Source organism: Vipera ursinii (assembly GCF_947247035.1).
Source record: "Vipera ursinii genome assembly, chromosome: Z".
Lineage (NCBI taxonomy): Eukaryota > Metazoa > Chordata > Lepidosauria > Squamata > Viperidae > Vipera > Vipera ursinii.
The window spans coordinates 29,373,273-29,394,566 of NC_139517.1; the positions used below are offsets into that span (position 1 = coordinate 29,373,273).

Below are 21,294 nucleotides of genomic sequence, written 5' to 3' on the forward strand. Positions count from 1 at the left end.
TCAGCAAGACCCGGGGAAAGGAGCTTGGAGGCGGCCCTGCCCATATCGTCGGGGCGAGCGAGCCATGTCAGAGTTCCAGATTTCGGTGGAAGAGCTCAACGACCTGCTGGCCAACGGCAGTGGCTGTTACAGCCTCCCCAGCGCGCACAGCAACCAAGTGGCGCCCCGCATCCACGTGGGCAACGCGTGAGTTTTTCCCCCCGCCCGCCTCTGTGCATGGGCGGGGGACACCCCACCCGGCTGCAGGTTGTAGGCCTGAGAACTGGCCGAAGGCCGGAGTGGGTAGGAGACGGCATAACGTGAGGGACTCTGACTGACTGGGCGGGCAGGCGGGCGGGTGGGCGAGAAAACAGCCAGTTGGCTCGATGCTGGAAAGAGTAGGTGAAAAGGTACTCCTCTTCGTGGTCGCCGGCAGTTGGCCTAGTAGTGGTGCTGCTAGAAATTTCCAGCCATCTTCAGTTAACTAAAGTCCTTCTCCGAATCTTGCCAGCAAGATAAGGGGAAGGGCTGAGAACCCCATCATCCTGGGCCCATATGGAATTGGATAATGGGAATTGGAAGCTAACCTATTTGTAGGACACATGACAGTAAAAGCCTGGATTAAATACTTGTACTTAAATACAAGACACGCATTCCTTGCTGTATATGTTTATTTATTCGATTTATATGGTTCCCACACTGGGTGGCTAAAAATGTTCCCATTCTCAGCTGCTATACTAAGTGGGTCAGGGAAGGGCGGGGCTGAGCTTAAAATTTTGTACTGCCTGATTTGGAAGCACACTTCATGTCACTCTTCCCCAGCATGCTGTCCTTCATCTATGGTTGGGTTATAACTTCAGAATTGCTATCTGGAGGAGACCAAGTTGTGGGAAGATGTTCTGTACAATGCTTTGGGGGTCTAAATATATGAAATCACCGTATGCAGAATTAACCTGTGGGTCTAAATACCTAAATCTCTGGCAAAAATTCTTTGAACTTTTTTCCATCACTTATTGTGATGTTACATCATCATGCAAATTTCACATTTTTTGTATTATATCTGTACATAATTACATCATTTGGTAATATTGTTTTCACACATTTTGATATCTTGGCTTGTAACAGACACTCTAGGGTAGCAGTGAATGTATCTAGAAGGTAACTGTGTGCCCTGTCCAGCTGTGGTCATGCCATGTGGAATGAATACTATCTATATTCTGCTCCTGTATATCTACATCTATATATTCTCTGAAGGGACGCGGTGGCTCAGTGGGTTAGGACGCTGAGCCTGTCGATCAGAAGGTCGGCAGTTTGGCGGGTCGAATCCCGAGTGCCGCGTAACAGAGTGAGCGCCTGTTACTCGTCCCAGCTTCTGCCAACCTAGCAGTTCGAAAGCACGTAAAAATGCAAGTAGGAAAATAGGGACCACTACGATGGGAAGGTAAGAGCGTTCCTTGCGCCTTTGTCATCTAGTCATGCTGGCCACATGACCACGGAGACGTCCTCGGACAAGCGCTGGCTCTTCGGCTTTGAAACGAAGATGAGCACCGACCCCTAGAGTTGGAAACGACTAGCACGCATGTGCGGGGGAACCTTTACCTTTATATATTCTCTGCTTATTTAAAAACTAGGTAGAGCTGCTGGACTGAAAATAGAGAAACATTTTCTGTCAAATATGAAGGCACATTTTCTGCCAGGAGAGAAAATTCTCCACATCTAAAATGCATAACTCATATTCATAAACCTTGAGATAGACATCAAACAATTAACCACCTAATTTAATTTTCTATAAAGTCAAATCCTATCATTAGATTTTAGGGTGGTTGGGGTTTTTTTTTTTTTTTTTTTTGCTTGAGCACAGGATGGCTTAAAACACATTTATTCTTCAGGTTGCAAAATCTAAAAGCGCATTTTATTAGGAAGCAATGTTAAATGGGCAAAGTTATCCTGGGTAGAGTTTGACTCCTAGAGAGAACGCAAACATAGCCAGAGAATTTTCATGGCAGTGTTGCAGAAGTAATTGCTGTTGCCATATTTTGGGGATTTTTAAAAATCTTTCTCAGGCTAGCCTTTAGGCCTGGAATTTTCTAGTGTTTTTCTATCCAAGGATGAACCCAGTCTGGCTGTTAGTGTTTTTTTTTTTAAATCAATCAGCCAGGGCAAATTCATTACTGCTATCTGGATTAGGTTAAATTGACTACTATTGCTATCTATGTTCCATTAACTTTGTACAAGTCTATTTATAGAAAAATAAAGTTTGTGAGACGCATTAATGGTATCTGTTTAAAACAGTAGTCAGTGATAACCCCCAATGTTTCTGTCACTAATGCAGTGGAAACTTTGGAATTGTTTAAGAAATGGATTGGAAGACTTGTGGCCTTCCAAATTTTTTTGAACTTCAACTCCCAACAGTTCAACAAGCATAGCCAAAGGGGTGACTGGAAGTGCAATAATTTGAGAAAACTATAGACTTACTCCTAGGCTACAAGTTGGTGTCAGAGGAATCGGTGTTGCCTTCCTTAAAAGTGAAGGGTTTTTTTCCACTCTAAAGCAGCCTTTTATCTCTAAAGCAGCTTTCTCCAAATGTATTGGACTACATTTCTCTTCAGTCCTAGCGTATATAACCAAGGCTAATGAAAACGTTACTTAGAGAAGTCTGTCTTCAATAACTGTCAGACTGGGTTTCCCTAATCTATTATGCTCCACAATGTTTGTTTCTCTTGGGTTAGTTATTCTCAGTGGTAGTTAGTGGTTGTTCATTGTAATATATTAAAAGTAAGTATTGTTATGTACACAGATCCTAACAAAATAATGTAGCAGAAAAAATACTGTAATAAAAGGAAATGTAACATTCATAAACAATATGACCTCCAAAAAATTAAGTTGAACTAAAACTAATACCACTATTAAAAAAAAGTTTGCATGCTTTATTGAAGGTCTGCCATTGATCTGTCTAAAAAGGTCTGCTTTTCTTGGGACTGGCAGTAGCTTTCATTCTCTAAATCAGACAAGGCCCGGGGGCCGGATCTGGCCTGCGAAGTGGTTTCATGTGGCCCACGAAGCCATCCTGGAAACAGTGAGGGAACGGCCCCCACTTCCTTGGCCTTGGCCCAGAGACCCTCCTTCTGCCAGAGACCCTCAGATCTGTCCCACTCCTGCCCAGGCCCCCATAGGTACCCTTGATGCGAATGATGTAGAGCTGGCCATGCCCACCCTGTAGGCCATATGCACTCTAGCCACGGCCACCCTGGCCATACCCACCCGGCCCCCTGAGAGCAACTGCAATGCTGATGCGGCCCTCAATGAAATTGAGTTTGACACCCCTGCTCTAAATCAAGTGTGACCAACTTGTAGTCTATGGACCACCTGTGGTCCTGGAAGCTAGTAATGCAGTCTCACAAGATAATAAATATAAAATAAAATAAGTTGGTTCTTTCTATATATTAACTATATTATACATATTTTATATATGGCCCAAGACAATCCTCTTTATTCTTTAGGCAAGCCAAAAGGTTAGACACCTATGCTTTAAATGAGGGAGCTTGATCCTGAGTCTGCTACAAGCAAAACATCTGCTTGTTTGTTTTGGTCACCACAATGTAAAAAAGATGTTGAGACTCTAGAAAGGGTAGAGAGAAGAGCAACAAAGATGATTGGGGGACGGGAGGCTAAAACATATAGGGAACAGTTGCTGGAATTGGGTATGTGTAGTTTAATGAAGAGAAGGGTGAGGGGTGACACGATAGCAGTGTTCCAATATCTAAGGGGCTGCCACAAAGAAGAGGGAGTCAAGCTATTCTCCAAAGCACCTGAAAGCAGGACAAGAAGCAACGGATGGAAACTAGTCAAGGAGAGAAGCAACCTAGAACTAAGGAGAAACTTCCTGACAGTTAGAACAATTAACCAGTGGAACTGCCTCCAGAGGTGGTGAATGCTCCAACACTGGAGGTTTTTAAGAAGAGATTGGACAGCCATTTGCCTGAAATGGTATACGGTTTCCTGCCTGAGCAGGGGGTTGGACTAGATGACCTCCAAGGTCCCTTCCAACTTATTTTTATAATATTGTCCTATGTGTTACAGTATGTGCAAGGTTCTCCATGAAGTCATCTACAGTGACAAGATGAAAGCAGATTAGCTGTTTTTCTGTGGCAAAAAGTTTGTTCCAGAAGTCCAGTTTTTATAATTGGTTGCATGTTAAAAAAAAAGTATGCTATGTCACCTTCCAGAAAAAAGCATTAGTCTATTCTGTTGCTTCCAATTTGTTCCACCTCACGCTAATGCCCCTGTTGACCAGGCCTAGTTATAGGTGTGGAGAAAAACAGTAAAAATTCCCTTGATACTAATTTTGACTCCTGGTAATTATATGAACAATATCTGTGAAGTTTCCTTGGCAACAGTATGGAAATAGTTTGTCTTTACCTTTTTGCAAAAAAAAATTTTGACTTCCCATTTTATCTCATAGGTTCTGGTAGTCTCTTATTTAAGTATTAACCAGGTTCAGCTGTTGTTACTTTTATGAGGTCAGTCAAGAATGCCTAAGTGTTGCCACCTGTTGTGATATTTTTGCTACAGCTTTAGTTAAAATACTCTGGGTTCCTTATTCAAAAGTTAAGTTGTGCAAACATTTAGGCCTTTATCTCTTCTTGATTAAATTCTCCAGAATCTTGATTATGTTTTTTTCATCATTTCTTACCTTATCTTCCTAAGTGAAAAGCCAGGAATTAAACCTGGGAATTTTTATAGAAACTGTGGTTTCTTTGTGAAAACAAATGTTGAGCAAGAGGGCTGGCATATTGTGATTTTGCTAATGTGTTTGTATTTTGTCTGGTTTGTAAGAAGTTCTCATAATTATCTTCTGTCTTTGTATTATTAAAACTCCCCTTTCTATTTGTTTGCAACCTTCAGTTGGGGGAAATTGGAAAGTACAGGGCAACAATTACTGAACCCAGTTAACTCCAGTGTGGGAACTTAAAGAATGCTGAGACCTACGACTTCTGTGGGAATGAAATTTGGGGAAGTTGTGGCTACTTCTACATTACTGCTTCTTCTGATTACATTTCCCAGAAATCCATAGGTTGTGTGACACAAGGGAATATGAGAAGACCATATCCCTACCTTGGTTTCTTTTTGTCTCTGGCCCCTATTCCACCAGCAGTTGGCTGGTGGAAAAGAATCAAGACTGAAATTTGAAATCCCTCAATGGCAGTGAGTGGAAAGGGAAGGACAAGACAGCAATTTAGCTGCTAACTAGCAAGGTAGAGCTGGATGGGGGCCCTTGACAGATCAAACCTTTGGATGGAAGGGGACCTTGGGGACAGGCTGAAATCAGGAGTGGGGTGGAGTTTTCCTCATGCTGGTAGTCCATGGTTCCCCATTGTTCCCCTCCTAACAAAGTGACAAGCAGTTCCACTGGTCAGCCAAGGTAGAATGATTTCAGAGCAAAGCCAATTGGAAAGCTGGCAGAACACTGAAAGTTGTTCCACTTCAGCAATTGGCTTGCAGTAAGGCCCAATGGATAGACAGGAATAGGCTGCTTGGGACAGAGGCTGAAATCTGAAATCCCCTAAAGTGGGTGGTGAGGAAAGGAAGAGGAAAAATGTTTTCCACTGCTTCCTGCCAGCTTCCCACAAGTAACATCAGTTGGAAGGAAGTTAGAAGTTACTCTCACTCCCACTGCTTTTTTGCCCACCTTGTAGTCATTTTGTTTAGGTAAAGAAATTTCTCTAAAACAGGTGTCAAACTCAATTTCATTGAGGGCCGCATCAGCATTGCGGTTGCCCTCAGGGGCCTGGGTGGGTGTGGCCTACTGGGTGGGCGTGGCTAGAGTGTGTATGGCCTACTGGGTGGGCGTGGCCAGCTCTACATCGTTTGCATCAAGGGTGCCTATGGGGGCCTGGGCAGGAGTGGGACAGATCTGAGGGTCTCTGGCAGAAGGAGGGTCTCTGGGCCAGGGCCAAGGCAGTGGGGGCCGTTCCCTCACTATTTCCAGGATGGCTTTGCGGGCCACATGAAACCACTTTGAGGGCCGGATCCGGCCCCCGGGCCTTGTGTTTGACATGTCTGCTCTAAAAGATGGTCCATCAGGTCATAGGTTATATAGTAAATACCAAATTGTTCTCCATTTTCTCTGTGCATGATAATATGCATGGCTGTCAATAAGGATAAATCATTGTGCGGTCTCTATGTCAGCCATACAGTCTTACTCTTACCCTTCCACTCTACCTATATTTTTCAGCTTTTACTTGTCACCAATCAATCTTATTTTTGAGGCCAAAGAGCATACTGATCCAGATGTGTTAGGACAGCAACTCCCTAGCCAAAACGACCAAATGTTACATATTCTAGGATTTGCTATCCCAACTTACTGAGACAGTTTGTGAAAACTGATGCAATGTTTTTTCCATAAAGAACTGTTGTACTTTGTAAACATGGAGGTTCCACAAGCCTATTGATGTATTTGTGCACAGATGTTACTGTTTGCCATTATAATTGATAGGTAGTACAAGATGATTGAAAAGTAGTTTGACTCACCATTAAAACTGGTAGGGGTTTGGTAACCACAGATTTAATTATAATATTCTAAAGTAGTTCTATATCAGCTGTCCAGAAAAGTTAAATTACTTAAATATAGCATATAAATAGAATGATAGACCATATCATATTTGCAGTGCTTCAAAAGTCAGACTATTTAAAAATAGGGGTGGATTTTTGAACAGTCAAGATAAGCATAGTCTTTTATTTCAAACATTTGTGGTGTTGTTTGTAAAGCAAATCTCTACATGATTCCTCAAAAGTAAGTTCAATGACACTTTCTATGGTAGTCAGTCTGTATATAATTAAAAATACAAAGTTGACTTTGCGTTTTAAAATTGGCCCTACTGTGTGTCTTTAATAGCAACTGACAGAAATATATTTCTTTGGCATGTAAGTATATGGTAGGAAAACATATGGTTGCTACATTTCTGTATGTCAGGCTGTTGTTCAAGGCATGGGGCCAAAACCAGTGAGAAAGAAGAGCCTAAATTACTCATGATACCTTTGAAAAATAAGTATTCTAGACAGTAAGTTTAGCTTTAGTTGTACAATACTGTCTAAACAGGTAGTCTTTGGCTCATAAGCATAATGGAACCTGCCCATTCTGTCACAAGTTGTGATGATTGTTACATGAAGCAACCACGTGATCATCTCGTATAATGACCCTTCCCCTGTTTTCCTGATGTGATTGTTAAGCCACCTTCCAGGTCATCAAGCAAAGCCTTAGGAGTATGGGTTGCCTTGGGAAACCTCTCTCAGGACCAGATCCACTTATTTCAGGCTTCCCAAGGCCTTCTCCATTCCCCAAGATTCCCTCCCCTCCACTTCCCACCCCTCAAGGTCCCTAGAGGCCTTGGGCCTGCTTTCTTCCCCAGGACCTCATAGGCCTTGGTTCTGCTTCCCACCCTGCTGGGTCCCACACCTTCCTCCCCATCTATGCATTTTTCAAAGATCTCCATAGCTCCGGACTTTACATTGGGGTAGGCAGGCATGCTGCTCCATCCCACAGCATCCCTGGGCCAGGTGGCTGTATACCAGAAACAGCTGCCTTTTTTTTTTTGAACAACTGCAAGGAATTGTGGCTGTTCTGAAAAGACAGCCATTTCTGGAACACAGTTGTACGGCAATTTTGCTTCCTTAACATGGTCTGTGCAATGCAGCGGAATGGTGGGAGAGGTAGTGGCAATGTTCCTTTGGTTGGTCAGAAGGGCAAATGATCACGAGACTGCTGCAGTGGTCATAACATTGAAACAGGGTTATAAGTAGTTTTTGTGGGTAGCCATAACTGGTTGCTAAGTGATCAGTTGTAAGTTGAGGACTAGCTGTAATTTAGTGCTTAATAAATTAAATATGAACAACTCTAGTGTTTTCCAGATGTTAGTAATAATTCCCATATTTCCTAATTGCTAGATATGTAGATTGAGAGTTATGAGAACACTATAAAAACATCTTGTGGCAATGCTAGTTTACAATATTTTGGATTCACAGCTTCTGGAGGCAGGTTGTTCCACTGATTAATTGTTCTAACTGTCAGGAAATTTCTCCTTAGTTCTAGGTTGCTTCTCTCTTTGGTTAGTTTCCATCCATTGCTTCTCATCTTGCGTTCAGGTGCTGTGGATAATAGCTTGACTCCCTCTTCTTTGTGGCAACCCCTGAGATATTGGAACACTGCTATCATGTCACCCCTCGTCCTTCTCTTCATTAAATTAGACCACAGGTCGGCAACCCACGGCTCCGGAGCCGCATGCAGCTCTTTGAGCCGTCTCCTGCGGCTCCCAGTCGCCCGGTGCGCGTGCACCTCTTCGAATGGGCAGTCGTGCGTGCGCACCTCTCCAAATGTAGAGTGGCACCGCTGTTCCGAGAGGTGCGCGCGCTCCTTTCCGAAGGGCGGAGGTGCGCGCGCACCTCTCCAAGCCGCCGCCGTCCCGTCTGGAGACCTGCCGCGTTCGTCAAACATGGACGAACGCGGCAGCTGTGCAAACGGGATGGCTGCGGTTTGGAGAGTGCGCGCGCACCTAGACATACCCAATTACTAGACATACCCAATTCCAGCAACTGTTCCTTATATGTTTTAGCCTCCAGTCCCCTAATCATCTTTGTTGCTCTTCTTTGTACTCTTTCTAGAGTCTCAACATCTTTTTTACATCATGGTGACCAAAACTGGATGCAGTATTCCAAGTGTGGCCTTACCGAGGCATTGTATAGTGGTATTAACACTTCACAAGATCTTGATTCTATCCCTCTGTTAATGCAGTCTAGCACTGTGTTGGCTTTTTTGGCAGCTACAGTACATTGCCGGCTCATATTTAAGTGATTGTCCACTAGGATTCCGAGATCCCTCTCACAGTTACTACAATTGAGCAAGGTACCACCTATACAGTACCTGTGCATTTGGTTTTTCTTGCCTAAATGTAGAACCTTACTTTTTCATCATTGAATTTCATTTTATTAGATAGCGCCCAATGTTCAAGTCTGTCAAGATCCTTCTGTATCTTAAGCCTATTTTCTGAGTATTGGCTATTTCTGCTAGTTTGGTGTTGTCTGCAAATCTGATGAGTTCCCCATCTATCCCCTCATCCAAATCATTGATGAAGATGTTGAAGAGCACTGGGCCCAGAACAGAGCCCTGGGGCATCCCACTACATACTTCCCTCCTTGTAGATGCAGTTCCATTGAGGACCACACGCTGAGTACGGCAGGTCAGCCAGCTACGAATCCATCTGATGGTGATGCTGTCTAACCCACATTTTTCTATCTTATCAAGTAATAGGTTGTGGTCTACTTTATCAAATGCCTTACTGAAGTCCAAGTAAATTATATCCACAGCATTCTTCTAGTCCACTAATTTTGCCACTTGGTCAAAGAATGCAATAAAATTTGTCTGTCATGATCTGTTTTTGACAAACCCATGTTGGCTTTTGGTAATGACTTTGTTTGCCTCTAGGTGCTCACTGATTCATTGTTTGATCATCTTTTCCAGAATCTTCCCAGGTATTGAGGTCAGGCTGATAGATCTGTAGTTTCCTGGATCCATTTTTTTTCTTCCTTTTTTGAAGATGGGAACTACATCAGCTCTTTCCCAGTCCTCTGGTAGTCCCCCAGTGCTCCAGGATCTGAAAGATATAGTTCAGTGGTTCTGAAATCACATCTGCCAGTTCCTTCAGAGCATTGGGGTATAATCCATCTGGTCCTGGTGATTTGAACTCGTCTAGGGTGGACAGGTGCTCACTTAACCATTTTCTTGCCTATCTTAGCTTGCTTTCTAACCTGTTTTTACAGTACTGTTTTTGTTAGGTTGGACTGTTTTTTCCCTTTAAGGATGGAAGCAAAAAATAAGTTAAATAGTTCTGCTTTCTCCCTGTTGCTTGTCTCCCACTAATGGACCAATCATTTCTTTTTTTCTTGTTTTTTTACATGTTGACAAGAAGTTCTTTTTTGTTATTTTTGACTTTTGTTGCCATCCTTAGTTCATTTTGAGTCTTAGCTTTCCTCACTTCATCTTTGCAGGCTCGGGCTATTTGCTGATATTCTACCTTAGTTATGTGCCCCTCTTTCCACTTTTTATACTTGTCCTTTTTGTCTTTCAATTCATCAAGAGTTCTTTATGCAGCCATGCTGATTTCTTTTGAGAGCTGTTATTTTTCTTCTTCGTTGGTATTGTGCTAGACTGGGCTTTTATAATTTCACTTTTCAAAATTTCCCAAACTTCTTGAATTGTTTTCCCCTTGAGGAGTCTCATCCATGGAATCCTTCCCAAGCTCTAAGTTTATTGAAATTAGGTCTCTCAAAGTCCAAGACTCTAGTTTGACTGTGTTTTATTGCTTGTGCTTGCATAATGTTGAATTCCAATATTGCATGATCACTCCCCACCACAGTTCCTGTGGCTTCAACACCTTCTATCATTTCATCTCTGTTAGTTAGAATTAGGTCCAATATGGCTAATCCCCTTCTCTACTTTTTGGCAGATAAAGTTGTCTGCTACGTTTGTTAGGAATATGTTTGATCTTCCACTTGGTACAGAGTTTGTCTCCCAGTTGATGTCAGGGTAATTAAAGTCCCCCATTACTTGTAGGATTGTAGAAGATTAAACTATGAAATCCTTGATTCAGCATACTGATATAGCTGCTGCTATTCATGACTAGGCCTGCAAGCATAGCTATGACCTGCCTCTATTTTAGGCAGCATGTCATTTCTGGCTAAGAAATGTCTAGACTTTGAAATTAGTGGCTTTTGACCCAACTAATTTTGAAAACTCAATCTGATGTGGTGCCTGATAGAATTTTAATATTGGGGGACTATTCATTTACAACTAAAATTGGTCCTTGCTATAGGATCATGCTTCAGTTCAGTCAACACACCAAGACATGGTTTGCACAAATTAAGACTCAATGTCTGGATCATAGTTTGACTTTCCAAATACATAAAGTTCTTGCATTTTTTAGAGCTACTTGCCTATTGTCATATTCCCCTTACTTTGCATTTCTGTTTTTTTTCAGTGCAAAGATTTGTATAGCCAGTTTGTTAGTCAGTCCAGGGAACTTCCCAATCAGTAATTAGTACAAATTAAGCTATTGCCCCAAACTGTGTTTTAACATAACACGCGTGCTTTGCTTTTGATCAGTTCTTTTGAGGCTGCCATGACTATTTCTTTTGATACACTATGTAGCTAGCAATTTGCCCATCCAATTCCCTCAAGGAAATTGAACAAAATACTGCCCATACAGAGGTTTTTTATAAGTCCTTTTTTCTCTGCCTTGCCCCAACAGGTGGAAGCACCTAATTAGCTGTGGCTGGTTATGAAAAGCTGAGTAGCGTTGAAGCAGATTTGTACTTGGGAGTGGGACCACCAGAATTGTGAGGTGGACATAGCATTCTGTAAAAAGACAAGGGAAAATTATTTTGATTCTGTGCTAAAAAAGCCACAGGGCTAAATCTATGAAATCAATTCATTTGAAGTTTACCTTTTCTCTAGGGCTGGTAAATCTCAGCAGTTGTAGCACCCATTTATCTATGTCCCTTTGACTGAAAAAAGGAAAAAATATTTTAATAGGTCACCAAACGTGGTATCTGAAGAAGGCATTGTTTAGTATAAATTCCTTACATACAGAATTGCTGAATAAGTAGAGGGTCAGTTAGGAATTTTAATGCACTTAACATTAAAAGTGAAACTTCACTGAATTTGAAGCATAGAAAGGGGAACTGTGGTTCCTGCAAAAAAAGAGATAAATAACCTAAGGAGCTGCTGAAATTAAAACTGAATCAAATTAAATCTTAAGAGATCTTGATCTGCTTCTGGGCATGGCCCTCCTCTTTCTCTGCATAATTCACACTTTTTCCATGATGTATAACAACCCTTTAAAATCAAAATAAACCGCATTTAATGTTCCACCTCTTCCCATAATTTTGCAGCATCCATTGTTTCCAATGAAAATGAGAATGTTTGATAAAGCACAGATTTTTAAGCAGTATCACTCTAAATATAGGGCAGCAGAGGGGTTTCTCTTTAGTAAATTAACCTTCCATATAAAATATATAAGAATGTAAAATTAATTAGGCAGCTACTGGTGTATGACAAATTTACTTTTATTGCAACTGTTATGCCCATTGCATACTGTAATGCTAAAGCTTTTGCTTTTTTATAATAAAAGTCCCACTCGATTCCACTGAAAATGCTAATTCTTTATTGCTACCTAGTAGTAAGATAGATTTTAGAAGCCTATATATATATATATATATATATATATATATATATATATATATATATATATATATATATAGAGAGAGAGAGAGAGAGAGAGAGAGAGAGAGAGAGAGAGAGAGAGAGAGAGAGAGAGAGAGAGAGAGAGAGAGAAATCAATTTGTGATGGCTGAAATAATTGTGCTGATTACAGATATATAAAATTTCCATATGACTTTTCATGGTAGGAGCATGGCTATGTTCGTTTATTAGGATGTGAGCCAGGAAGTCCATCTTGCTACTTTTTTAATAAGGCAAAGTTAGAAGCTATGGTTTATTTTTATCTGCAAAGAAACAAGCCAGAAATCTTGCCTTGCACTTTAGAACAAAAAAATAATGCATGTCAGCAAATGAATATTGTTTAATATCATTTACCATGAGTAGTTGGAACCTGCAAAATTTATATTTATTCTTTCAATAATCAATAAATCTTACAGGTTTATAAATTTGAACAAATTCCATAAAAATAAATAAATCTCACAATGTTTTGTCCATATATCAATTTCCATATGACAGATTAATGAAATATAGTTAGCATTATTGAAATATTCATGTAGTAATGTTTACATGTATATCCATTAACATAGGCCCCCTTTCTTTACTTTTTCTTTATTTTCCTTTCTTTATAACTTTGTGCATTATTTACTTTTCCAGGTTTTCTTGTGTTAAAGCAAAACATAAAATAAATATAAAAAGTCACAGGAAAACAAACCATTAATGATATCTGAAGAATTCTGATTTGCTGTTAAATCCAAATACACCGTCCCAGTGTCTCATATTCTACTAACCACTATTTTGTTTAGACGGCTTATAAATATGGATATATAATGGAGTAGTCTCTATGTAAATGTGTATTCATATTAGTTCAACTATAGTGTTAGCAAGAAGAAACTCCTTGTCTATAGTATATAGTAGCAGTCTTCCAAGCAAGGTATCTTCCACATATGTTGCCTAGGACTTGTGAAAAGGATTTGTCCAACAGATTGCACACCAGTTTGGAAAACAATGTGTTAAAAAAATAAGTGATTTTTTTAAAGTCACCAGCCGGTGCATATCTGTTCCTTTTGTGAATTTCAGTGAACATTGTTATAGATTAAGAATATAGAATAAGAATAATTTTTGTCTTTATGAATATGTCTTCTAGTGCCTGTCTTATATAACGGATACATCATCTATGTCTTACCTGGCTTGTTCTAAGTGTGTTGAACTTAAATTCCCATATTGTAATCTCAACCAATATAGTCAACTACCATTCTGGCTGGGGGTTATAAGAAATAAAATCTGGAATATCAACAGGATTGCCCATCTGATGATTTAATAATGAAAACATTTTTTTTAAGAAAAGAGAAATAACATAGCCACAAAAAAGCCCATGTGGAAGTTTAGTGTCCCATGTTATCAGTGGTATGCTGAAGTAGGAAACAAATTATTTTTACTGTTAGCTTGGGAAAAGAATCTTGCTAGATAGTGCAGATGCTGAGATAGTGAGAAGGGGAAATCTTGGGAACGGTTGCTATGACAACAGGTTGAAGTGCTAGGCTCACAAGCATTGCAGGCTGTGGGAAGTGTTTAGCTGAATCCAGATAGCAGAGAAATGGCCAAAGCAAAATGTAGTTGACCTTCAGGTCTTACAGTCATTAGATGGAAACCAGGTACTGTACTTCTGAACTTCAGCTGCCTGCTGCTTGGCCGGCAGTGCCAGTGATGGTAAGTTTGCTGGGAATTGTGGGTTCAGCAATGTTTAGAGCAGGGCTTTTCAACCTTTTCACTCACGGTACCAATTTTAGGATACGGCAACATCTGAGTACCACCAGTCGCCTAGCAAGGTGTCAAAAACTTGATGACCCAAAAAAGAAAGGGGGAAAAAGTGATGAAGTACAGGTAGTCCTCGACTTACCACAGTTTGTTTAGTGACTGAAGTTACAATGGCACTGAAAAAAGTGCCCCACAAACCACAGCTGAGCAAGACATCTGCCTGCCCGCCAGGTGGCGCTCTTCCTCTTGTTCAAGGTTTTCATTGTTGAGCATTTCTGTTTGAGGATTGGCAGCTGGGGTGGGGTGTTTGGTTTTTATTCCCCCCATCTGCTTGGTGGTTGCAGCAGATATTGGTCACTTCACATGACCCTGGGACACTGTGACTGTCAAAAATATGAATCATTGCCAAGGATCTGAATGTAAATCACAAAATCCTGGAGATGCTGCAACATTCCAGCTGATCGGCGCTTCTTCTAAGCTTAGCAGAAGTGCCAGGATCAGTGCTGCTTTCCAGCTGATTGGTGCTTCTTCAGGGCTCAGCAGAAGCACCAGGATCAGTGCCAAGCTCCAGCTGGAGCCTGGCGCTGATCCTGGTGCTTCCACTAAGGCCTGACAACCCCGAAGAAGCGCCGATCAGCTGGAAAGCGGCACTGATCCTGGTGCTTTCGCTGACCCCTGATAGCCCTGCAGCTCTAGCCATCTCTTGCTCAGACTTGTGTAGTGCTGCCACCAGTTCAGCTCATTCCCTTCCCCCGCTACCACTTTTCTAGGATGGTCGCGTACCACCTGTCAGGTGCCAATGTATCACAGGTGGTACCCTTACCACTGGTTGAAAAGCACTGGTTTAGAGGGCCTCAGGATTGTGGTTTCTGAGAGCTACATGGCTGTGTGGTTTAAACGGACCTTTGAATTTAAGCCTGTAGGTTTTCAGTAATGCAGATAATAATTAAGATAACTTCGACAAGTGTGGAGGTTATCTCCAAGACTGAAATTATCATCAGCCATTATGAAGTTTGTGGATTTTTTTTTATTACATTGACAGCAGCTGCACAAGAATTAAAAGACAGCCTACATAAAGAATCCTAGATGGCTTTCTTACAATCATTGTTAGGCTTACTTTAGCAAAATTGCTGCATCCTGCTCCTCCTTGCTAGTGGCCCGAAAATGTAGAATCTGGTAAATTCCTGGAAGCCCATAAGCAAAGTTTTGTTTTCTATTTGAAAATAAAATTGGTGGAAGAAAGGAGATTTTTTGAAGAAAAGCAAAGTAAAACATTATATATAGTAGGTACACCCGAGCTAAACACCAACACTTTAGCTGGCTGTGCTTGGGACAGAGAACAGATATAGTGAAGGATAGGAGTTATTTTTATGAAGTTATTTTCAGTGTAAAAGTAGCTATCCAGATTGTGTTGCACTCTAGTTTCCATCAGCCTCAACCAGCTATTATCACACATGTAGTTAACTAGACTTGTAATCCAACCTGCTTTAGAATGCTTTGTTTCAGTCTTATTACCTGGTACATGTTGTTAACATATTTATTTTCTAAATATTATGTTCTAATCATTTCAATAATCTTTCTAATTTCTTGCTCCCTGCAAAATGGCCATTTTCTAACCAGTCAAATCAAAAGATTTCTGTTATTTTAATTTGTGGGAGTCTTAATTTTCGTGGTAGTCTTCTACAGAGAATAGCACTGATGTGAGGGGCAGAGTAAATAGTTCACTTAATTTATATGATTTGGCCACCCATCTCACATAAGTGACTGTGTAGCGTACAAAGATTAAAAGTACAAAAAGCATGAACTAAACACACTGACCCATTGCACTACAGAAATCCCAACACCTGCTGTTGACAAGTCTTGCTAAGCGAAACGCCATATTTAGAGCCGGCAAGAATGTACATCTTCCCTTGAGGAAAGGCAGCAGGCAGAGGCATATGTCATATTCTCCTTCTCATGAGTTCCTAATCATCCTAAGTTTTAGCATCCGTAGGTAGGCTGCTTGGTGTCTTAAAATAGTTAATGGAAAGTAAATTGTGACTTGGTGTGATTTTGGAACTATCAAAACTCCATTCTAGCCATTGCTCTGGATTGATGTTGAATGGGGCTATGGTGTGAGGAGGTATAAGCCAGTTCAATTCCACCACATGTTGTATTTGCCACTAAAGCCATATGTAGCTGGAACTTGAGTATTCAGTGGAATGTCCAGTCCATATTCATTTGCTGAACTGCAAATGCCATGGTAATAAGCAGGAGTTGGTTCCTAGTCATCAGACGTGGAAACGTATTTTCAGACATCAGACGTATTTTTTTTCAGCACCAGGTGAAAGCATATTCACCCAGAATAAGCCTTCCTCTCTTGCTCACACATTTCTCCCCAAAAGCCTTCTCTGTCTTTCTCACACACTTCTCTCCAAAAGCCTTCTCTCTCTTGTTCACACACACTTCTCCCTAAAAGCCATCCCTGTCTTTCTCACACACTTCTCCCCCAAAGCCTTCCCTCTCTTTCTTTCTCCTCACTGCTTCTCTTCCAAAAGCCTTTTCTCTTCTGACTTCTTCTCTGGTGTCTTTTTTTTTCTCTCCCCCTGCCGCCAAAACTGCCTCCTTTTATATCCTCTCCTGTCTCCGCCCTCCTTCTCCTTTCTCTTCTGGGTGTGCCAGAAGTGTGGATCCTGGGGTCTTTGTCTCACCCCAGCAGCCCTGCTGCTCCTGAGGACTTTCACGGCAAGTCCTGTGCTGCACTGCCTTAGGTTGTTCCCTCCCCCAGCTACACTTGCCTAAGCTAGAAAGGGTCACGTACCACCTGCCAGGTGCCAATGTAGCAAAGGTAGTACATGCACCACCAATTGAAAAGATAGGCAACTATGCAAGCAGATTATTGTTTCTTAAATACTAGTGGAAATATTTTGCTGCATTAATTTTTGTCACAAAATTATGACCTCCAGAAGTTTTCAGATTGAAGAATAGGGATATTATTTTAAACAGGTAGTTGCTAACATTGTCATCCTAAACCCAGAATTAGTCTTCTTGGAAATGCCTCATTAAATTCACTGAGTTGTAGATTATGGTTTGTCTATACATCTGGAGATTAAAGGCATGAGTTATAGTTTGAGTTATAAGCTGTGAATTGGGCAAACTTTAACTTGTTCCGGTACTGTCTGAAGAAAAATATCCAGAATTAATCCAGTGTTTTATATTATATTACGTAAGATATAGACCTGCCAATGGCAAAAGAATGTGTTTATGCAAAATACATTTGGAGGAGAAAAGAGAATCTTTCTGCTAGTTATTTCACCTATAATTGTGTTGCACAATGTTCAAAAGCAACATAAACAAAAAATGAAAGCAGAGGTGACAAAAATGTATGCTATTTATTCATATAGCTATCCAAAAGGTGTCCTTGCTGCTAAAGATAGTGGTTAAATAATGGTATGAAGTTAGACAGCAGTGCTGTTTTGTTATAAATCTTACTAGCAAAGTTAATAATTAGCAGGTGTTTCAGGCTTCAGATTTGAATTGAAGTTAAGACAGCGGATCATGGGAAGTCTAGAGTTCCTCCTGTTAACAATGTAAGCTTCTCTTCCTGACACTCCTTGCCCATTGCTGTAGATTTCTTCTAGTAGTAAGAAAAGCTGACACTATATATATATATGTATGTGTGTATATGTGTGTGTATGCATATATATGTGTGTGTATATATGTGTATATATATATATATATGTGTGTGTGTGTATATATATATACACACACACACACAAGTGTGTGTGTGTGTGTGTGTGTGTGTGTGTGTGTAGGTCTTGGCGTATTCGGGTCTTTTCCCGTGTAAGATTGAGAGTGTCTTGGCGACGTTTCGACGAGGTCCCACCCGTCATCTTCAGGCTGGTGTCTTCGGCTTCATATATATATCTTCCGAACTACACACACTCACTAATGTACTAACAGCCAACGGATTCCAAAGAAACATGATTACCAACTTAATCCGAAGAGAGACACCCACAAAAATCCAAGACAGAGAACAAGAAAATGGCAAAGCCCTCCTCCCATACTTAAAAGGGACCACAGACAGAATCAGCAAGATCCTCCAAACACACAATATCAAAACAGCATTCTGCACAGACAGAAAAATATCCACCATCCTAAGAAACCCCAAAGACATAATTGGGTTAGAAAACCAAGGAGTATACAAAATCCCATGCCCCACCTGCCCCACCACATACAACGGACAGACCAACAGAAGAATAAGTGCACACGTTGAAGAGCACAGGAACTCACTCAGAAAGAGAGAACAAACTTCATCCCTGTTCCAACACTTTAAAGCCACGGGACACGAAATTGATTTTAAAAAAACCAGAACTATCGCCAAAATTGAACATTTTAACAACAGAATAATCAGAGAAGCCATCGAGATAGAATAACGCCCCCACAGCATGAACAAACGAGATGATACCTCTCGCCTACCAGCCATTTGGAAACCTGCCTTGATTGACAGATGGGTCCCAACCACCAAGAATGATACCAGACCCAAACTCATGATAACATCACATGACATCACCACCACACAACCATTCAAAAAGCAAATCCGAACCCACAACGATAATGACACACAACCACAAAACAGAAACCTAACTACAGCTGCAACATTAGCCATTTTAAACCCCTCCAAACCACACAATAAGCAAACTGACACCCACTATAAAAACATGGCACCACCACAAACACTGAGCCGAACAAAAGCAGCACAACTCACCAGTTCAGGTCTAAGGCTGGCAGCTGAGACCAGCCAATACACTCAAAACACATCCCCACCCAATCCGAACACAGCCCCCATTCAAAACATACTCCCACCCAATCAGAACACAGCTAAGCCCCCACCCAATCAGAGCACACCTCCACCCCATCAGAACACAGCCAAGCCTCCACTCACAGAACACACCCCCTCTGGCAGTTTAAAAAAGAAGAAAAAACAGCCACTATCACACACTTCTCCCAGAAGAACGAAGCTGAAGTCACCAGCCTGAGGATGACGGATGAGATTTCGTCGAAACGTTGCCCTGATACCTCCAATTCTACATGGGGAAAAACCCGAATGATCAAAGATATACAAACACCCGCGAAAACCTCAGAAAACATATATACACCAGGTATTTTCAAACTTTTAAGACTGCATCCTTCTTAAAAACAGATTCCTGGAGCTGTTAATCAAGAGGCAAACTCTGGCAGTAGAATATAGAATGATATATTTGAGTGAATTTTTACTTTTGCCCTTAGTCTCTCAGAAAACCTCACCTGGCCAAGATTACAGTTGTTGTTTTTTTCTGAATAAAAAAAATGTTAATTGCTATTTTTTGTGCCACATATGAAACAAATGGAAGCAAACATTTCTTAATGAACTTAGGGCTTGGACAAACTTTTGGCCTTGGATGTTTGTAAAAATATTTTAGAAATATTTTGCTAAAAGCCGTTAAAGTGGAGAACTCATTTTTCTTAAAACAATATCCTTGTCATATATAAGTGCTTTGTAGCTAAGAAATGTTGGCTCTTGGTAAGAAAATTGGGATGTAGCAGGCATAGAATGGAATATCCTAAACAGGAATATTTTAGACCGTAATATTTTGTTGCCAATTCCATCTTTTCTTTTCTAGATTTTGGAGCTTATTTCTTCCCTCTGAATGTTCTTCTTTATAATGCTCTTACAGATTCATAGCCAAAAATGTCATGCGCTTACAACGCCTGGGTATTACCCATGTCCTCAATGCTGCGGAAGGCAAGTCTTTCATGCATGTGAATACAAATGCTGAATTTTATGAAGGAACTGGTATCGTCTACCATGGCATCAAGGCCAATGACACCCAGGAGTTCAACCTCAGCCATTATTTTGAAGAAGCTGCTGTTTTCATTGATAAGGCATTAGCACAGAAAGATGGTAAGACATCTATGTCCAAATGGCTTTCCATGTAGCATGGCCAAATTGTTTTCTTGCTTAGTGGCTTGGATACAATTTCTTATCTTTGCTCTGGTTCACACACTTGGTTTAAATTGTTGCATGAATTACCCAGTTATCATTTTGTAACAAATTGAGGCAAAGATCTGTGTGCCCATCCATTGTTTCTTAGTATTTAAAGTATTGCCAGAGTTAATCTCTCCAACTCATTGAGAGATTGCATGGCAGCAAGATGGGAAATAGTAAAGAGAAGAAAATAGCTGCATTGATAATAATTAAATGCTTCCTGCCCCTGCTCTCCTTCTCAACTGGCAGGAGAAATCACCATTACTTCAGGAGTTGTCATTTAATAATTGACTTGAAGCCTTTATGTATGTGTGTATATACAGATAATTTTGTGATCTTTCTGGCCTCAATTGTTAAGTAAATCTGGCTTCCCTGTTGACTTTGTTTCTCAGAAGGCTGCAGAAAAATTGTCACATAAATCTGGTACACTGGAACCATCATAAATACATGCCAGTTGTCAGGCATATGGATTTTGATCATGTGACTAAGGAGATGTTGCAATGATTGTAAATATGAAAAATGGTCATAAGTGACTTTTCAGTGCCATGACTTTGAACAGTCACTAAACGAACGGTTGTAAGTCAAGGAATATCAGTATACTATCAGTATCTCCTTCCTTTTCTTTTATACCATATAATTCTGCAGTTTCTTAGAACTATCCTATATTTTTCAATTTGACCCCAGTTTCCTATGTAAGTTCTCTGGCCACCCATTTACAAAGGCATTTTTTAAATGTAAATGTTTGATATAGGTGGTCTGGAGGGGTGGAAATATGGAAGACAGGCAGATCTCTTAATGTAGAAGTCAACAACCTTTTTTTACTCAGGGACACATTTTGAATTTTAGCAACATTGAAGAACAAAATTACTCCTATTGGAGACATGCCTATTCATTAAATGGCCACCAGAAATGGAATGGGCAGCAATAAAACAACCATTGCCAAAAGTCAAAAACTCTTGGGGTGCACTAAAAAAATGTTTGGGGTATAATGGTCCCTGAGGACACAACATTGCCAACCACTGTTTAATGTTTTCTTGTCCTGGATTCACTGAACTTTTGCAATCTTTTGGGAGCTAGAGGAGAGGATGGATCTGTTGAAATGTTAGAGTTTAAGAGAAGAGAAGTGTGGGAGATGTAAATGAGAAATGTATAAATTACATCCAGTTGTCACTGCAGAAAAAGTATCATTTGTCTGCTTGCTGATCACTTACAGTTGGCTGTGAGTTTGAGCTGTTATATAGGGACGACAAAGGGAAACAAAATACTGTAAATGTCAGGCTTT

At 40.6% G+C, this 21,294-nt stretch overlaps 1 protein-coding gene across 1 annotated transcript in view; it reads left to right on the forward strand.

Annotated features, from left to right (window-relative positions):
- Positions 1-21,294, forward strand: part of DUSP3 (dual specificity phosphatase 3) — a 28,709-nt gene continuing 7,415 nt past the window's right edge. Inside the window, exons 1-2 of the mRNA XM_083376268.1 lie at positions 1-186; positions 19,702-19,928. Coding sequence (XP_083232394.1) covers positions 65-186; positions 19,702-19,928 — 349 coding nt within the window. The 5' untranslated portion in view covers positions 1-64. The remainder of the gene's footprint in view (positions 187-19,701; positions 19,929-21,294) is intronic.